Source organism: Pseudophryne corroboree, chromosome 5 (genome assembly GCF_028390025.1).
Source record: "Pseudophryne corroboree isolate aPseCor3 chromosome 5, aPseCor3.hap2, whole genome shotgun sequence".
Lineage (NCBI taxonomy): Eukaryota > Metazoa > Chordata > Amphibia > Anura > Myobatrachidae > Pseudophryne > Pseudophryne corroboree.
In genome coordinates this window covers 480,594,161-480,612,658 of record NC_086448.1, presented here as the reverse complement: position 1 = coordinate 480,612,658, position 18,498 = coordinate 480,594,161, and the positions used below count along the sequence as shown (strand labels likewise).

The 18,498-nt window shown below is 42.0% G+C and overlaps 1 protein-coding gene across 3 annotated transcripts in view; it reads left to right on the top strand.

The window, feature by feature from the left end:
• The window catches only part of LOC134927886 (cadherin-10-like), a 680,078-nt gene that overhangs the window by 614,186 nt on the left and 47,394 nt on the right, over positions 1 to 18,498 (top strand). For all 3 annotated transcript variants that reach the window (XM_063922965.1, XM_063922966.1, XM_063922967.1), the window contains one exon: positions 6,230 to 6,351. In XM_063922965.1, the coding sequence (XP_063779035.1) occupies positions 6,230 to 6,351 (122 nt within the window). The remainder of the gene's footprint in view (positions 1 to 6,229; positions 6,352 to 18,498) is intronic.

Here is an 18,498-nt window from a genome sequence, read left to right as displayed (position 1 = left end):
ATTTTAACTTGCCAATATTTTGATTAAAGAAACAAAAGTACTCACTTAGTAGTATAATGAATGTGGAGTGGCTGCTAGCCAAAGGGTCTATCTCTACCCTAGAAACGTATAGCCCTAACAAAAAAAAAGCACAGGTACAGTAGTGCCTGTTTTCCGAATACACAATTAAGTATATAATGAATATAAATAAGACAGCAGCTCCAATTAGCACCAAAAGGTAAAAGTAACAAAAACCCACAATTTATTTTATCATGTGCAACAGAAAAACAGTCATAATATACTGTATCAGCAGTATAATTTCAGCACTTGCAGGTATATATACCAGGTAAAGTACATAAGAGTCCCATTAATCAATGTTAAAACCTCATTTGTGGAAAAAGTAGGAGCCTATATAATAAATGTCTTGCAAACACAATCAAGAACACAGTGGTCCAAAGTGCTCACCTGCTGAAGTTCAGTCCTTTGTTTACAAAAAATTAAGGTCCAGGGAAAGCTGTGTGCTGGTTGATTATGAATTGTTGTCTGTGTGTCAGCTATAAGAGTGGATCATCATGAGGATGGAATCCCTGGATAGATGTGTCTGTCCCAAACTAGTTAGAGTATCTCCGATATTCTTCTTAAAATGCCACTGTAGATATCAGTGTGCCTAGCTGTATATTGACACTGGAGCACTATGTGTGCTGTGTCACACTTATGGTAAGGTTGTGCTTTTCCCAACCAAGTGCAGCAGTGGGGTTCTGTGTGTAGGAGCTCAATGCTGTGGGGGCAGCAATCTGTACCAGGACAACAACACTCCTTCAATAGAGATGCATGTCAGTACAGGTGCCCTCTCTAAATCGGCTGATACACAGGAATCCCTGCAGACAATGGTGTAGGAGGATTTGCTGTGGAGGCTTTCTGTTGGGTAGCTGGAGGAAGCACAGACAAATAGGTCCCCATATGTGCAACTCCAGGTAGTATCAAATAAGGTGCTGAGTAGAGGTATTAATAATGTGACCATTTACCTTGAAACATTTCTCTTTCAATACTCCTTCTAAAGAAACTCTCAATTGAGAGAGAAACCCCCAGATTCTTAAATATTCGTACACAGCCCTATGGGTCTGCAACAAATATCTGTGAATTCAGCAATGTGATAATATGCTTCTGCTAAGCTTAATGTTAAATTGTAAATAGGCATTATTCTCTAGTTTTAATGGACTTAAAATGAAATATATATTTATTGTGAAGTGTTCTTAGAAAGACATATTTCTCCCCAGGAACACAATCTAAACTCCTTATTTAATTTAATGATTTCTGACAAAATGGAAGCATATCAAAACCCTGTATAGAATTTGACATGACAGGTGGAATCTCCCTGGTGAGGAAATACTGTACTGACTAAGAAGATTTTATAGTTATAAAAAAAATAGTTTTTAAATGCAAATGGCATTATAAGTACATGGTTATAATAAATAAATTAACTTAGAGTAATTTACTATCATTTATTTACAGTATTAATATTTAAATGTTTTCCACCTTTAGATGATTGCCATTTTTTGTCATCTACAGATCTTACATGTTATTCTCCAAATTGTTATAGTTATATTAATATAAAAATATTGTCTATACAGCTTATATCAAAGTGCACATGAGTATCTTCATCCTCCAACACCACTTCTTACCCTGTGTCCTCTCCAGCATTTCCAAACGCCTCTTGAATGTCACAGTAGTGTCTGAAACTTGACATTTGTAAATCCAAACTCACTGTCTGTCCCTTTCCAAAGACCTCTTTCCTCCCCATTGACAACACCTCCATATATCAAGTCCATTGATACTTTCTTCCACCCTTTCATTCGCCTTTCAGTTCCTCACCCAATTCTGATGCATTCACCTACTTTCATAATTCAGGTCTTTCTCACCTTAGATGCCTCCAAAACTATAATTTAAGCACTGATCAGTTACTGGCTTGATTATTGTAACCTCCTTCTCTCTGATCTACCCCACTCTTGCCTTGCCCCTCTTCAATCCATTCTCTCACTTCTGCTGCCTCCCTATTTCATACTGTACATTCCACTGGCTGCCTATAATACATGTCAACTTAAATGTAAAACCTAGCAAAAAATTTCAACCACGCTTCCTTTTCTCTGACCTCATCTCCACTCATACTCCTCTTTTTTACTCTGCTCAGCCAGTGACTAATTCCATTCCACTTCATCGATCACTTCTTCCCACTTCATCTTTTAGAACAATATTTCCTATTAACTTTATTTCCCCTCAGAGCCCCTTTAGAATATAAGCTCTTGCAAACAGGACACTCTCTAATCATATCTTGTTATGTAATTATGCAATTATGGGTGGTAATTATGCATCTATGTCAATTTGTGTCTGTGTCTGTCTATATTGTTTACTGTATGTCAGCGTCCAGATTCTTACCAGTACGCTCGGGCCGTGGGGCTGGCTTCTCTGGCAGTGTGCGGGCAGCAGCAGAGGTGGGCTGCTGCGCCGGGTCCGTGGGCAGCAGTGGCGGTGGTGAGGGGGTCCACTCGTGGCGGCGGGACGCCACTACAGCTGGTCACTCTTGCTGAGCCGTTGCTAGGAGACCAGAGGCAGTGAGCAATGTGGCTTTGCAGAAAGGTCTGCATTACTGGACGCCGCCATGTTGGAGACCAAGTTTTAAGCATAGTTCCTGTTTCCCGTTTCTTCCAGCCAATCCAGGGGAAGCTCTCCCTATAAAAGGGGCTGGTTTAGGTCAGGGACGCCAGTGCTTCAAGTTACAACCCTGTTGTAGGTGCTTTAGCCTGTGCTCCCAGGATCCTTGTCATATTCTGGTTATCCTGCTTCTGCTTGGTCGGTTCCCTATTGCTGCTGCAGTCCTGCCATTCCTAACCTGCTACTGCCTGTGGAAGCGCTCCTGGAAAACCCGGTCCAGTAAGACTCTTTGGGCACAGTCGGCCCTGGGTCTTCTGCCTCATCTTTCAAGCCACACTCCACAGTTCTACTTTACCAGCCACGTCTTTGTACCACCGACCACAACCTGCAGATTGTTATCTTCAGCCTTATCCTCCAAACCACAGTCAACAGTCCTTGTCTCCAGCAACGTCTTCAACTACCATCCACAGTTCCACAGTTCATCATCTACAGTCTCGTCTTTCATATCACAGTCCACAGTTCTTTACCTCCAGCCACGTCTTTTAACCACCATCCACAGTTCTGCAGTTCATTATTCACAACCTCGTCTTTCAAGCCACAACCTGCAGTTCTTTAACCGCAACTATGTTCTTTAACCATCGTGCTCCAGCCACAGTTCTCTACCTCAGCCCTGTACATAATAAATACTATTTATTGACTTTCAAACCCACCTACGTTCTTCATTGCTCCGTGTCCCATGTGAAGGAATTATATCCAACCCCCTCATCTTGTTCACCCACAGCCATCTACCTCCTCAGGCAAGTCTCAGCTGCCGGATCCTCAAACTTTGCTAGACGTGACACTGTAAAGCCATGTAATCCTGTAAACTGTAACTTATGTAAAGTGCTACAGAATAATAATAATAATAATAATAATTATTATTATTATTATTATTATTATTATAACATCTGTGTCATATTTGAAATATTAAGATATACAATTTGTTTACTTACCATAAGATACACATGCCATTAACCATTACATGGGAAGCTGTGCAATTACATGTGCATGTTGATTACAATAAAATTTATAAAGCACATTCCTCAAGACGACATGCAATGAAGAGCCTAAGTTTACTGTTTGACCACTATTTATTTAGAGAAGGAATCAAATAAATAATTATTTTAAAGGGAGAGTCATCATGATTTTATGAAGAATCATTCAATTAAATCAAGCTAATTTAATTCCTACAATTGAAGGTTTATTGACTGCTCAAGAATTTAGAAAGCTAAACTCAATGTATTATTGGATACAAGGAAACTATTACTGCATTTGAAGAAATGTACACATAGCACACAAGTTCCAACTTATAGTAGTATACAAGTAAACAAAAATATGTTACACATAGGCAAAATATTGTTTATTTAGTGTTGGTCATTTTTCTTCAAGTTAATTGAATAAGTTCTTAGTTACAGTATACAGGGGAGAATAAATGAAGGGCTATAGCAAGAATTTCCACCAATAAAACTATAATACAGGTTGAGTATCCCATATCCAAATATTCCAAAATACGGAATATTCTGAAATACGGAAATTTTTGAGTGAGAGTGAGATAGTGAAAACTTTGTTTTCTGATAGCTCAATGTACACAAACTTCGTTTAATACACAAAGTTATTAAAAGTATTGTATTAAATGACCTTCAGACTGTGTGTATAAGGTGTATATGAAACATAAATGAATTGTGTGAATGTACACAGACTTTGTTTAATGCACAAAGTTATTAAAAATATTGGCTAAAATGACCTTCAGGTTGTGTGTGTAAGGTGTACATGAAACATAAATGCATTCTGTGCTCAGACTTGGGTCCCATTGCCATGATAACTCATTATGGTATGCAATTATTACAAAATACAGAAAACCCTGATATCCAAAACACTTCTGGTCCCAAGCATTTTGGATAAGGGATACTCAACCTGTATACAGATCTATTAATTAACCAATTAACTGTCTCATATTTTTGTCAATAAACATTCTGATATTACTGGGCTTTATGATTGACTTAGGCTAAGAACATTTATTTAAAACATATCCAATGTGACTTTACAATAAAACTGATTTTTTTTTAACAAATAATGATTAAAACATTGATGGATTATCAATGATCAGACCATTACTAACATACGTTTTCCTGTTGGCTGCTTCTGTCTGCAGAGGGAAGCTTGAAACAGGGAAGCTGAGTATGGCTTCTTTTACATTTCTCTGGCGGCTGTTAATCTCATATGCAGCGGGTGGGATTTACTGCCAGGCTATGTGATCAGCAGTGATAAGCTGAATAGCAGGCACTGGGGGAAGGATCCACAAAATAGAGGGTCCGGAAGAACCCTCTGAGATTGTCACAGTGGGTGTTTCTGACTGGTCACTTCAGCTGTCATGCCAGGAAAAAAGATCAGAGATAATGTCAGGGATAGCCCAGCCTTGTGAAAGAGCAATGTGCTAAATACTGTAATTACAATTTCTGAAGTGTATAAAGAAATACTTATTGTTATTAGTTTCCATGCTAAGATAAGTTGGCTTGTGGAATTTGGCAATGTAGTTTCATTATTTTGTATAAAGTACTGATGTTTAATTAGTGTAGATAATATGTACATAAACCTGATGGTTTATGTTTAAATTTGTTGGTGGGTGTACATGTACAGAACAGGTCCTCTGTCATTGCATGCAGTGCCCCTCTAAACTGCAGCCTGATTGACAAGCTGTGGTCATTTGGGGGTGAAGTCAGAGTCAGGAATGTTGCCCCTATTTTGTAGGCATGCTATGGCCAGGGTATGATTCTTCTGACATACACTTTCTGGCACTGGCAGCGAAAACATCTCTCCTGTTTGCAACGTAAACCTCAGGTTACTAAGTTGGCCGATATTCTTGCAAGTGATCCAATTTTGGGTCTGTGGATGTAGGCATCTGTTTACACAAGTCACCTCCTCCTGCTTTTTCATCATTTAGCAGTAGTCACATATGCTACTGTATATCCATGATAACTGGAATCAGGCCCATAGGCACATCTGCTGTATGTCTATACTAGTAACAGCCATTCCCTTTATGCTCGTGTAAATATGCAACTGAGTGGGACTGGGATGTTTACTTTGTGCAACTTTGGACTCAACAACCCTGCTTGGGGCATCTTTAGATGTTACTCTCATAAGCATTATCGTAACTTGAACTTGCATTATGCTAGGTAGAGTAGCCTTAGTTCTTGTTTGAACGCAAATGGAAATGCAATAGCAATTTTCTAGGGTACAGAGCTGCTAATGTTAGAGCAAATGAAGATGATGCCCAGTAATGAAAAGAGATGGCCGCTGGAGCCATCTCATACTTATTCACAAATATTGTAAAAAAACTGTGTTTGCGGGGTATGCCATAAATATTCCTTGATAAATAGGCCCCTGTGTCAGAATAACATTTTATTATACTGCAACAATATAACAAGAAGTGATGAGCAAACTTCTTGTTATAATCTCATAAGATTTTACACCCATTTATGTAAAACTCACATTACATATCTAATACAGGATTTGTAATATGCAGTTGTTTGTACCAAAAATAATTCTACCTTTTTTTCTACAGATAATCCCAAACAAACAACCAGAGCAACAGTTTACATTCTAATTCTGGATGTCAATGACAATGCACCACAATTTGCAATGTTCTATGATACATTTGTTTGTGAAAATGCAAGAACAGGACAGGTATGGTAACTATTATATATTTTTCTATTTATACTTGAGCAATTTTTTTTTAGTTGAATCTGTCCTAAAGAAAATTATTTAAAATCAGCTGTTGTACTAGGAATTGCCTTTGGTTTTCCCAAACTTCCCATTCTCTCTCTCTCTCTCTCTCTCTCTCCTCTGTCTCTCTCTTCCACTCCATTTCTTTACCCCCTCCTTCCATCTCTCTCTCTCTCTCTCTCTCTCTCTCTCTCTCTCTCTCACTCTATCTCTCTCACACACACAAAACCTGTTCTCCCTCCCTCCTCCCACCTCTGTGGGTCTCTTCCCCATATTATTAACTCTATCTCCCCCTCTTTCTTTCCCACATTTTATCTCTTCTGTTTTTTCTTCTCTCCTCTTTTCTCTATTTCTCTCCTTCTATACTCTCACCCCATTCAGCCATTACCATAGTAGACATTGTCCACATGGGTATGGAAAGTAAATAGGAACCTTGCTCTTTGCATTGATGTCCTTTCCTTGAAAAAAAATGATCGTTTTCTGGGATGACAATAATGTGTTTACTGTGGGTGACAACAGGCAATTGTATTAATAAGCATTAGTGGGGCTATAGGTGAGGAGGCAAAGTACAACATAACTTGTATGAGACTGTAGTATTGGTTAAGTGGCATGTATTCCATAGTGGAGATGGGGGGAGAAATCAGAGTAGTTTCTGTTTTTTCCATTCTTGAAGACTGCTAGCATAGGACACTATCTGTGCATGTTAAGTCCCATGTGCAGCAGGGATGGTGCAGTGCTTAGCATTAAGGTATGTTCTCCCTGTGTTAATATGGGTTTCCGCTGCATGCTCTGGTTTCCTCTCATAAGTCAAAAGCATACTGGTATTTTAATTGGGTTGTGATAAAATGTATCCTAGTGTATAGTGTATCTGTGTATGTAGGGGCATTTTAACAGAGGAGGGGGCCCCTATGCAGACTCCGGTACAGTGCAATATTCTCCGGCACCATGCTGGAGTCTACTGTGCATGCACAGGTCTCCGGAAACATGGCGCCCGCAATGTTCCAGAGACCAAAATCACTACTGTGCATGTGCAGCCGCCATTTTGGCTGCAATTTTCACCACGGCTGCAGCACCAGACGCTGGTCTAAGGGGAGGTAACTATTAAAATATGGGTGCAATGTGTGTGGTGTGGCCACCGCACCTGGACTCAGGGGCTCATGTGCACCTCACACACATTGCACCCATTATAGAAAACCCAATGTGTGTATGTGTTAAGGAATATAGATGCTAAGCTCCTCTGAGACAAAGACTGATGTGAATTACCAAATATTCTCTATACAGTGGCATGGTATATATTGTGCTATATAAATAACTATATAAATAAATGTGCATGCACACACCAGAGTGATAAATATTTTTTTTATATCCCTAGATAAATATAGCATAAATTTAGTCTAAATTATAGAAATATGATATAAGCAAGCTAGTTAGCAGGATCCGGGTGACCACATTTATTATATTAGACTGCAACTAGGGACAATTACAGTTATTATCTTAGTTGGCAAGTTTGTAGATACGGACAATCAGTTATTTTATTAGCTGTGCAGGTGGCTATAGCAGCATGCTACAATTATAAATGCTTCCAAGTTCCTAGGTAACTGATTTATGGAGATCTCTGAAATTCAGTAAACAGTTACTTGACCCCCGCAGAGATGTATAAGAATGGTCCATTGAAAATGCTTCAGTTTGCATACATTTCTTTGTGTTAGCATTTCCCCTCTAATAATGTCAAGAAGAACCTTAAATTAGAGTTAATGTAGAAAACAAAAAAGCCCTACTGTATCTCTTTCTAGACAATCACACTCTTTGTACCTTTCCATGCATTACAGGCTAAAATAGTGCATTAATCACTAGCGATGCCATATTGATTGTGCAAAGAGCACTGCAGTATTGCATGACTTTTTCTTACACCATCATAACAATGCACTTACTGCTGCTAAATAACATTTTATTCTGTACTTGTTATTAAAGCTATTAGCAGAGGCATCTTGCAAAACACCCTTGCGGTCGTGAGTGAAAAAGGGGTATGGCTTCATAGCAGAGAGCGTGGCTTCGTGGCAGGGGCATGGATTCGCGTTCCGACCCTGTTTTCGGCACATTGTAAGTCCGGGGGTTGCGGGCTTCCCCGGAGACTTGTGAATCTGCAGTGCTGGCTTCTGCAATGTGACAGGAGCTGGGTTACAGCACGTTATGATCTAGTGCAGCACCCGGCTCCTGCCACTGAGCAGGAGCCAGCACTTTGGTGTCACCCCTTGGAGGGTAACACCCGGGTGCGGGCCGCACCCCCCTTGTGACGTCAGAGATATTAGCTAACTAGTTGTATAAATAGGCAGACAGAAAGCTGATTGCTTCAAAACATGCATTTTTTTTTTTATAAAAACCATCAGCTATAATTTTTTTCAGTATAACATAAACATTGAGGTAGGGAAACTTATAAATCATGTTGTCCAATATGCATACATCCAGAAAAATAATAGCATGTATTAAACGCCTTTGATATAATGCACATTGAGGACATTTATAGTACCCAAGATATTCTTAACTAAGATAAGTCAACTGTCATAGCGAAAAAAGTGGCACTTTTTTATTAATATACACTTAATGTACAGTAGGTGGATGATAAGCAAATTCAAGGTTGATTGCAAAAACAAAATCGTCCCCTAGTGGGCAAAACCATGTGCATTGTGGGGGAAGGGAGGGGATATAACATGTGCAGGGAGAATTAGATTTGGGTGGGTTATATTGTTTCTGTGAAGGGTAAATACTGCCTGCTTTATTTTTACACTGCAGTTTACATTTCAGTTTGGGTTACATTTCAGTTTGAGCACACCCCACCCCACCCAACTCTAACTCTCTCTGCACTTGTTATTTCTGCCCCAACTGCAGTGCATATGGTTTTGCCCATTAGAGGAAGATTTTGCTTTTGCGATCAACCTTGAATTAGGCCCAGTCTGAAGAATGAACCAATAGATGCTCTTTGATATCATAATAATGTTGCTAATTGTGTGGTATGTGACAGCAGAGTCAATGGCATCACAATATCATTCCCAACTAAATGGATAAGGGTTATACTTTTCAGATCTAGCTGCAATGACAATGTTGATTCCTAAAATTGGAATCCATGGTGGTCATTCCGAGTTGTTCGCTCGCTAGCTGTTTTTAGCAGCCGTGCAAACGCTATGCCGCCTCCCACTGGGAGTGTATTTTAGCTTAGCAGAAGTGCGAACTAAAGGATCGCAGAGTGGCGGCAAAGCTTTTTTGTGTAGTTTCAGAGTAGCTCAATACCTACTCAGCGCATGCGATGACTTTAGACTGTTCAGTTCCTGTTTTCACGTCACAAACACGCCCTGCGTTCACCCAGCCATGCTTGCGTTTTTCCTGGCACGCCTTTTCGATCACTCCCTGAAAACGGTCAGTTGACACCCAGAAACGTCCACTTCATGTCAATCACTCTGCAGCCAGCAGTGCGACTGAAATGTTTTGCTAGACATTGTGTGAAACTACATCGTTCGTTGTAATAGTACGTCGCACATGCGCATTGCACCGCATACGCATGCGCAGAAGTGCTGTTTTTTGCCTCATCGTTGCACATCGAACAAATGCAGCTAGCAATCAACTCGGAATGACCACCCATGTCACTAGGTTGCACAGCATAGATATTGGAAACAGTATTTCCTACCTTTGCTAGAATTTAATTTCTTTCTTTTAATGTAAATTGGTGGAAATTCAACATACAGGAGCTCATTTAGACATGTGTCACCTTGTGCATGGGAAAGTGGAATGTGGAAAAGTATAGACTGTGTGAGTATGGCAATGATAACATAATTGTGACACAGTTAGATGTACTTTAGATGATTTCCAAAATATACCTTTTTAGGAGGGATATCTGTTGGGGTTACTGGTTTGCTGGACAATGATGCACAAGAATGATGATGATGATTATTATCATCATGACCACCTCCAGCTATACTGTAATATTTAAATCATTGGTATCCTGGCTACATAATATGTTGCTGACATTTATTTGGATAACATTGACATTTCCATTTTTAATACAGTACTACAGGAAATAAGAGTCCCATTTTATTTTTAAAGGGATGAATAGTTCCTTGCCTTAATTTTTGATAAATGGATATAAATTGATGACCATATCGATGTACTATATTAAAAAGGAGCCATCAGGGGAAATTCAATGGTGCAAATTGCCATTGCTGTGGCATTTAAACACCAGCAATGGCAGCCTATCTCGCACCTTATGGTTTAATGCCCGATTTGGACAAAAGTGCTTCCTACCATATGGGGTAATGAACACTATTATGTGAGATCCCCATACATAAAGCATTATGGCTGCCACACTGATTTGGCAGGGTGGATATTAGAGATGAAACACAAACTTTGCAATCCGAGTCCGGAACGGGACTTCCCGCCTTACTCAGATCCCAAAATGATGCAAAATGTCATCATTCTGCTGTCGGATTCTCGCGGGTTTTGGATTCTAAAAAGGTCCACAATGATTGGCGCAATCTTCACTCTGGATGTGAAGAGTGTACTGGGTGGACTTGTCCGTCTCAGTACTGTGTTGTGTGGCATGGGTGGATGCTCTGTCTGCTGTATTCGAAACGGGTGCTCTGTCCGCTCTATCTGAAAGGAATGCTCTGCTGTATCAGTCCAGGTGGGGTGCTCTGTCTTCTGTATCTGAAAAGGGTGCTCTATCTGCTGTATCTGAAAGGGGTGCTCTGCTGTATCAGTACAGGTGGGATGCTTTGTCTGCTGTATCAGTCCAGGGGTGCCCTGTCTGCTGTATCTGAAATGGGTGCTCTGTCTGCTGCATCAGTCCAGGCGGAGTGCTCTGTCTGCTGTATCAGTCATGGGTTGCCTTGTATCTGAAAGGGGTGATTGTGCAACCATCCAGGGGCTCTGCCTCAGTGTAAAATTAAAATAATAAATGCTAAAAACAAAAAGCCTAAAAATATAATTATAATTGTTTTTTTGTTTTGTTTATGCTGTACCCCAGTGTACTATACATTTTTATTTTATTTTCATATGTACTGTGACATTACCAGTCAGACCACAGTATTTTATTTTGTACTGATTTACGTATTGTGTGACACTGTTGGTGAAGGTAAACCGCAGTGTTTGATTACTATTTCTGATGCACACACATACAGTATTGTGTGATGCTGTGGGTGAAGGTGGTACCACAGTAATATATTTTATTTCCTACTCACACATGTATTGTGCAACACTGTTGGTGAAATTAAACCACAGTGTTTAATTATTATTCCTAGTTAGTGGGATGGGCCAAGGACTATTACATCTTACACCTCTTTTCTTTGCATTATGGGGGTCATTCCGAGTCGATCGTAACTGTGCTAAATTTAGCACAGCTACAATCATTTACACTGACATGTGGGGGAATGCCCAGCAAAGGGCTAGGTCGCCCCACATGTCAGTGCCGTCCCCCCCGCAGAAGTGCAAAGGCATCACACTGCGGCGATGCCTTTGCACTTCAAGAGTAGCTTCCGACCAGCACAGCTTTAGCATGCTGGCCGGGAGGAACTTATCACTCCCCGTCACGCAGCCACTGCGGCCCGCCCCACAACGGTCCGGCCATGCCTGCGTTGGCCGGACTGCACCCCCTCAATGGCAGCTTAACGCCGTCGTCCAGCCTCCTCCCGTCCAGTGACCGACTCTGCCTCAGAGGCGATCGCTAGGCAACGACAGCTGTTATGGGCTGGCGCACTGTGGCAACGGCGCATGTGCAGTTCTGACCCGAACGCTGCGCTGCGAGAAACTGCAGCGAGCGATCAGGTCAGAATGACACCCCATGTACTGTTTGGAGCATTGCTTACTGTCTACTTGTGTAGATGGCAGACATTTGTACAGTTTATTAAACTGTCACCATGTCTGCCACTGCAGTGCCATTCTGTATCCTAGATTTGCCTTGTTGGAATTTTAAGTGCCACATGTTTGTGCTGCCCGCTGCTGTTGCTTAGCTTTGTCATCCAGCTACCTCGGTACAGCCTTTTGTCCTAAACTGGATAAAAACAATATTGTGAGCTGTGAGGTGGTAAAAATTTACTGGAAATGAGTGGAAATTAGTGTTATTGAGGTTAATAATACTGTAGGAACTGTTTTTTATTTATTCCTGAGTCACTATTTTGCAGTAACTGAATAACTGCACTGTTTTATCAAAAGCAAATTTGAGGCATTTTACATATTTTGAAATATTAAGTCTGCAAAAATAATTATTTTTGTACAATTGTTGCTATTGTGCCTATGTAGTGGTTTTGGTACCTGACACAAACTTGTGACACCAGTTCAATAGATGACAACAGAGCCCTCACAAAATCTTATGTTTCTGTCATATATATTAGCAGGGCTGGATTAACAATGGGGCTGCTGGAGCTGCAGCTCCAGGCCCACTCTCCAAAATAGGCCCACTGCATCCGTCCTCAGATGTCCATGCTGCTGTAGATAGGAAAAATAAATTTCCTTCTACTGCAGCCTACAGTGCTGAACCCTTCCCCTCAAGCATCAATACCCTTCTTGTGCAGATTCAGGGGGGACACCAAGGCACGTAAAGTACCCTGTTGTAAATTCTGGGATGTAACCCTGCCCCCTGTACTTAAGACACGCCTCTCAGTGATGTGTGTTTAAGCTCCGCCTCCCAGTGATGTAATCTGACAGTCACCGGGAGGGCAGGGGGGAGCGGACTATGACAAGGGGCTGTAGCCTAGTGGCAGATAATATCCACGGCTACAGCCCATGATGAACCTACTCAGTTACCAAGCATCCAAGGATAAGGAGGTGGCTATTTTTTGTAGCTGAGTCCGCAGGGGGGGAGGAGGGAATGTATACTGGTTCTGGAAGTGTGTGTGTGGGGGGGTGCGTGGTATTGCTATGAGAGCACTACCAGATAAAACGGGGAAAACCCTGTAAGTCCAGGGCTCCCTTACAAATTGCCCATATGTATGTACAAGAGGGGTGTCCACCCACCCACTGCATCACACTTCAAAGAAGCCTCTGTTTGTATACAAAATGGGGAGTTGTTGCTCCCTCTCAGAGCAAAAAGTACCTGCTGTCATCCCATGAGTAGTGGTTGCAAGGAGAGGGTGCAGGGTTAGGATAGTGTGTGCAGAGAGCGGATGCAGGGTAATGGGTAGCATGTGCAGGGAGAGGATGCAGGGTTAGGGGTAGTGTGTGCAGGGAGAGGGTGCAGGGTTAAGTGTAATGTGTGCAGGGAGAAGGTGCAGGGGTAGTGTAGTGTGTGCAGGGAGCAGGTGCAGGGTTAGGGTAGCTTAGTGTGTGCGAAGAGCAGGGTTAAGGGTAATGTGTGCAGGGAGAGGGTGCAAGGTTAGTGGTAGTATGGGCGAAGAGTGGGTGCAGGGTTAGCAGTAGTATAGTGTGTACATGGAGCGGGTGCAGGGTTAGGGGTAGTGTAGTGTGTGCGGGGAGTGGGTACAGGGTTGGGGTAATGTAGAGTGTTCGGGGAGCGGGTAGAGGGTTAGCAGTAGAGATGTGCGGCTGGCACTTTTCGTGTTTTGTGTTTTGGTTTTGGTTCTAATTTCACTTTCGTGTTTTGGTTTTGTTTGATTTTGCCAAAACCACCCTTTTATGTTGTGGTTTTGGTTTTGGATCTAGATGATTTTTGAAAAAACTTAAAAACAGCTAAAATCACAGAATGTGGGGGTAATTTTGCTCCTACGGTATTATTAACCTCAATAACAATCATTTCCACTCATTTCCAGTATATTCTGAACACCTCACACCTCACAATATTGTTTTTAGGCCAAAAGGTTACACAGAGGTTGCTGGATGACAAAGCTAAGCGACACAAGTGGACAACACAAACACCTGGCCCATCTAGGAGTGGCACTGCAGTGTCAGACAGGAGGGCATATTTAAAAACTAGGCCCCAAACAGCACATGATGCAAAGAAGTAAAAGAGGTGCAATGAGGTAGCTGGATGACTAAGCTAAGCGACAATAAATGTGCGGCACAGACTCCTGGCCCATCTAGGAGTGGCACTGGTGGCACTGCAGTGGCAGACAGGATGGCAGATTTAAAAAATAGGCCCCAAACAGCACATCATACAAAGAAGAAAAAGAGCTGCAATAACGTAGCTGGATGACTAAGCTAAGCAACACAAGCATGCGGCACAAACACCTGACCCATCTAGGAGTGGCACTGCAGTTACAGACAGGATAGCACTTTAAAAAACTAGTCCCCAAACAGCGCATGATGCAAAGAAGAAAAAGAGGTGCAAGATGGAATTGTCCTTGGGCCCTCCCACCCACCCTTATGTTGCATAAACAGGACATGCACACTTTAACAAACCAATCATTTCAGCGACAGGGTCTGCCACATGACTGTTGCTGAAATGACTGGTTTGTTGGGGTCCCCACCAAAAAAAGAAGCAATCAATCTCTCCTTGCATAAACTGGCTCTACAGAGGTAAGATGTCCACCTCATCCTCATCCTCTGATTCCTCACCCTTTTCACTGTGTACATCCTCTTCTTCACAGAGTATTAATTTGTCCCCACTGGAATCCACCCTCACAGGTCCCTGTGTATTTTCTGGAGGCAATTGCTGGTAAAGGTCTTCCCGGAGGAATTTATAATTTATTTTGATGAACATCATCTTCTCCACATTTTGTGGAAGCAGCCTCCTACGCCGATCGCTGACAAGGTTACCGGCTGCACTAAACACTCTTTCAGAGTACACACTGGAGGGGAGGAGGGAACTTAGGTAAAATAAAGCAAGTTTTTTGCAAGGACATCCAAATTGCCTCTTTTTCCTGCCAGTATACATACGGACTGTCTGACATGCCCACTTGGATGCTGTCACTCATATAAACCTCCACCATGTTTCAATGGTGACAGAATCATATGCAGTGACAGTAGACATGTCAGAAATTATTGGCAGGTCTTTCAGTCTGGACCAGATGTCAGCTTTCGCTTCTGACTGCCCTGCATCACCGCCAGCGTGTGGGCTAGGAAATCTTATCCTTTTCCTTGCAGCCCCAGTGGCAGGAGAATTTGAAGGACAAGCTGTAGATGGGTCACGTTCTGCTTGAGTTGACAATTTACTCATCAGCAGGTCTTTACACCTCTGCACACTTGTGTCTGCTGGAAAGAGAGATACAACGTAGGCTTTAAACCTAGGATCAAGCACGGTGGCCAAAATGTTGTGCTCTGATTTCATCAGATTGACCACTCTTGAATCCTTACAAAGCGAAGGAAGGGCTCCATCCACAAGTCCCACATACTTTGCAGAATCGCTCTGTCTTAGCTCCTCCTTTACAAGACGGAAATCATTCTCCACTGTGCTTGAGTCAGGTGTATTACCCCTCCTTTGCCTATATCTTAGGTGGATGTATAGGCTTGAATGGCCTTTTGCTGCTTCTCCATCCTCTGAAGCATATAGAGTGTTGAATTACACCTCGTTACCACCTTTTGCTTCAGTTGATGGCAGGGCAGGTTCAGGAGTGTTTGCTGGCGCTCCAGTGTTCGGCATGTGGTGGCTGAATGCCGAAAGTGGCCCGCAATTGTTTGAGCCACCGACAGCATCTCCTACACACCCCTGTCATTTTTCAAAAAATTCTGCACCACCAAATTAATTGTATGTGCAAAACATGGGACGTGCTGGAATCTGCCCAGATGTAATGCACGCACAATGTTGGTGGCATTGTCCGATATCACAAATCCCCAGGAGTGTCCAATTGGTGTAAGCCATTCTGCAATGATGTTCCTCAGTTTCCATAAGAGGTTGTCAGCTGTGTGCCTCTTACGGAGAGTGGTGATACATAGCATTGCCTGCCTAGGAACGAGTTGGCATTTTCGAGATGCTGCTACTAGTGCCACTGCTGTTGTTGCTGCGGGAGGCCATACATCTACCCAGTGGGCTGTTGCAGTCATATAGTCTTTACTCTGCCCTGTTCCACTTGTCCACATGTCCGTGGTTAAGTGGATACTGGATACAACCACATTTTGTAGGACACTGGTGACTCTTTTTCTGATGTCTGTGTATATTCTCGGTATCGCCTGCCTAGAGAATTGGAACCTAGATGGGATTTGATACCGGAGACACAGTACCTCAAACAATTCTCTAATTTCCACTGAACTAATGGCAGATACCAGAAGCACATCTAACACCAACATAGCTGTCAAGGCCTCAGTTATCCTCTTTGCAAAAGGATGACTGCTGTCATATTTCATCTTCCTGACAATGGACTGTTGGACACTCAATTGCTTACTGGAAGTAGTACAAGTGGTCTTCCGTCTTTCCCTCTGGGATGACAATTGACTCCCAGCAGCATCAACAGCAGCGGCAGCAACAGCAGGCGTACCACTCAAGGATCCTCCGGAGGAATCCCGGTTAGGAGAGGAATCCTCAGTCTTGACAGTGACATGGCCTGCAGGACTACTGACATTCCTGACTGAGGAGGATGTTGACATTGAGGGAGTTTGTGGTGTGGTTTGCAGGAGCTTGGGTACAGAAGGAAGAAGGAATTTAGGTGTTAGATGACTGCTTATGCTCTTACACAAAGTTTCACAACTTGACACATACTTATGATGAATGCGCAGCAGATGACATATAAGGGAGGATGTTCCTTGTTGGTAAACATCCTTACACCTACTTAATACAGATTGAAAGAGGCAATAGATGGCTTGACACCTGTTGTCCGGATTTGTGGAGTAATAATTCCACACCGAAAAGGTGTTTTTTTTTTTGGCTTATCCATGCCACGGACAACAACTGTCTTCCCCGGTACCTGATTTAAACAAACCACATCACCTTCAGAATCCTCCTCGTAACCTTACTCCTCAGCGACAGCAACACCCATATCCTCATCCTGGTGTACTTCAACACTGACATCTTCAATTTCAATATCAGGAATTGGACTGTGGGTGCTCCTTCCAGCACTTGCAGGGGGTGTGCAAATGGTGGAAAGAGCCACCTCTTCCCGTCCAGTGTTGGGAAGGTCAAGCATCGTAACCGCAGACACACTTGGACTCTTCTTGGGGATTTGTGATACCATCTCAGAATGCACAGTTCTTTTCTGTGCTTTTTCTAGCTTAACTCTTTTAATTTTTCTGGCAGGAGGATGAGGGCTTCCATTGTCATGTGAAGCTGAACCACTAGTCATGAACATAGGCCAGGGCCACAGCCGTTCCTTGCCACTCCGTGTCATAAATGTCATATTGGCAAGTTTACTTTTATCCTCAGACCATTTAAATATCTTTTCTTGGGTCTTTTTACTGAACTTTGTATTTTTGGATTTTACATGCCCTCTGCTATCACAATGGGCATCGGCCTTTGCAGATGACATTGATGGCATTTCATCATCTATGTTATGGCTATTGGCTGCAGCTTCAGCACTAGGAGGAAGTAGTTCTTGATCTTTCCCTTTTTTTTCCTCCAAATGCTTATTCTCCATTATTTTTCTGGAGTTATATAACACAATATGTGGCACAAGAGAGCGTACCCCTACACCTCACAGGGCAAACCCAGTAAAAATTATTTGGATTAAATATTAATAACCCCTTTATTTGGCATAAATAATATACAGCACAGGACAGCACCAATGAATTTATATGGCAGCCCCACTGGACTTGATTTATACAGAATTATATGGATTTAATATGGAATTATACTGCAGGATAACTTGAATTATATGGCAATATTCCGAGAAATATTTGGCAATGTCACAGGAATTATATGTCAGTATCACGGGAATTATATGGCAGTATCACAGGAATTATATGGCAGTATTCCGAGAATTATATGGCAATGTCACAGGAATTATACGCCAGTATTCTGAGAATTATATGGCAATATCACAGGAATTATACGGCAATGTCACAGGGATTATACGCCAGTAGCAAGGGAATTATATGGCAGTATCACAGGAATTATACGCCAGTATTCCGAGAATTGTATGGCAATGTCACAGGAATTATACGCCAGTATTCCGAGAATTATATGGCAATATCACAGGAATTATATGGCAATGTCACAGGAATTATACGCCAGTATCACGTGAATTATATGGCAGTATCACAGGAATTATATGGCAATATCATAGGAATTATATGTCAGTA